This window comes from Gavialis gangeticus, unplaced genomic scaffold (genome assembly GCF_001723915.1).
Source record: "Gavialis gangeticus isolate Ggan-Ray unplaced genomic scaffold, GavGan_comp1, whole genome shotgun sequence".
Taxonomy (NCBI): Eukaryota; Metazoa; Chordata; order Crocodylia; family Gavialidae; genus Gavialis; species Gavialis gangeticus.
The window spans coordinates 236,608,584-236,610,659 of record NW_017729032.1 but is presented as its reverse complement, the minus strand read 5'-3'; the positions used below and the strand labels follow the sequence as shown (position 1 = coordinate 236,610,659).

Below are 2,076 nucleotides of genomic sequence, written 5' to 3'. Positions count from 1 at the left end.
ACAATCATCTTAACAGGATAAGGAGAGAGCTTTAGTGGCTAGTTCTATAAATCTGTCAACCTGCAGGATGGGAAATTCATAATAAAGTATTAAGTCAGCTTCGCAAGATAATCTATGTTTTTTAATATGTTTCAAGGGAGGAAGAACTATTTCATCTTATTAAGTGTGAAAACTATACAGAAGAAGAGGCAAGCAGTGGTACAGTTAAAGTTAAATAGCTCAAATTGAACTGCACCTAGTCTTTTGCTCCATGGATTTTTATGCCTTCTAATGTGATTTATGAAAGCATTTATGAAAACCTAAACAGGCAAAACAAAACAACAGAATAAACAATCACTTACCAATTATTATGGGTTGTGGTTCACTTCTTACTCCAACACCTGCACTGGTACTTGCTGCAACTTCCACTCGGTACTGAATACCTGGGTATAGGCCACCTATCACTACAGAGCGAATGGCTGCATCTACTGTTTTGTTGATGTGAAATCGAGTCTCATTCCCTAGGCACCAGATCTGGGATAGAGGTTGGAGAAAGTAGACAACATGACGCATGAACACAAATGATACTGCACAATATTAATATTCTGTACTGAAAATGTATTGATATTCTGAAACCCAGAAAAACAAAGGTAAATTGAAGGTTTAAGCCTGATTCTACAAATGATTCACAAGTACTAACACATGTGAGCTGTTGGACTGGCTGAGATTCCCTTCTCTGCTCTGGAGATGAAAGGCCAGGTCAAGACAGAAGAACTCAAAAGTCATGGATTCAAGCAAGGGAGAACTTCCCAAAATGCAGGAACTGACAAATATAGCTACCAACTGCCTTCCATTTGGAAGCCCAAGCATAAGTGGAATGATGGGGTCAGGGCTGTGATTCATAACACTACATACACTTTTAATAGCACTACAATAGTTGCAGGCTGTCTGCAATAGCTAAGTCAACACAGCAGTCCAGGATCAGGGGGGTACAATGGTGGCTTAAAACGATGGCTTAAAAGCTTCTGCTCCTCCTAGGTAAATTCTATACTACATTTCCTAGAGGCCCACTCACCCACTAAACTACATTGTGCCCGTGTACCATTCACTATACTGATATGCTCATGATCAAATCTTTCTAAAACACTTCACAATCATGTGTCATTTTGATGTTTTCCTACTAAATAGAAAAGGAGCCACAAACAATACAAGAAATAAGATTATACATTCTGGAACGTAGTATGAAAACACCCTTTTAAAGTATTTTCAGCTTTCTTACTTGGCAGAGAAAGGGCATGTGACATTTCTGAAATGGTATACATTTCAGGGCAAAATGACTCTTAAAACTCTTATAACTGCTCTTGTTGTGATTACTGAAATTGTCCAGGAATATAGATTTCAAGTTCTGACTCATTTTGCTCTGTAATTCTACAGACACACAAGCTACTCCTTAATCCAAACTAGCACTTTGTGGTGTGTGTGGTATATTATTGCAAGGCATCTTTGCCTTGCAGTTGTATTTATTCCTGAGGGTTTCCTGAGACATTTTAGAACCAAGGTGCTTTAGAAAGTCTATTTTAGTTGAAGATATCTTGTCTGCTATTTCTGTATTATTGAAGAATACATTAGTTATCACTATAATACCACTCAAGGGAATCAGGACATAAAGAAATCATGTGTGTGTATATGTAATTATATTTAAAAGAAAATAGTTGCTAGTTGCAAACAACATGCAATTGCTGACTAAGGGCTGCATTATCACAGCTCTCACTTAGTTTGATATGCTCAGCCCTGCTCTGTTGCTGGTTATAGCTGCACACTAGCAAGGCTATTTACCTGATATTCCTTCCTCCATTTAAGCAAAGATTAGAGGGGGGCATTTGTAGGTTGAGCGGGGTGGGGGGAGGGGGGAGGGCATTCGATTTATTTTCTGTTCTGGGCCTTGGCCAGTGAGGTTACATGCTGCCCCTAATTTGCCGGTATATCACGTTGTAAGGTTTCAAACCAATACTTCTGGCTATATCTACCAAAGGGACTACCTGGCTTTCCAACCTATGCTTTCTATTCAGTGCAAAGGGATCAGTTAGGTAGGTGCCT

General features: G+C 39.1%; 1 protein-coding gene across 5 annotated transcripts in view; it reads right to left on the bottom strand.

Annotated features, from left to right (window-relative positions):
• ROBO2 (roundabout guidance receptor 2) overlaps positions 1-2,076 on the bottom strand; it is a 787,363-nt gene that overhangs the window by 111,171 nt on the left and 674,116 nt on the right. For all 5 annotated transcript variants that reach the window (XM_019525121.1, XM_019525122.1, XM_019525124.1 and 2 more), the window contains exon 17: positions 342-513. In XM_019525121.1, the coding sequence (XP_019380666.1) occupies positions 342-513 (172 nt within the window). The remainder of the gene's footprint in view (positions 1-341; positions 514-2,076) is intronic.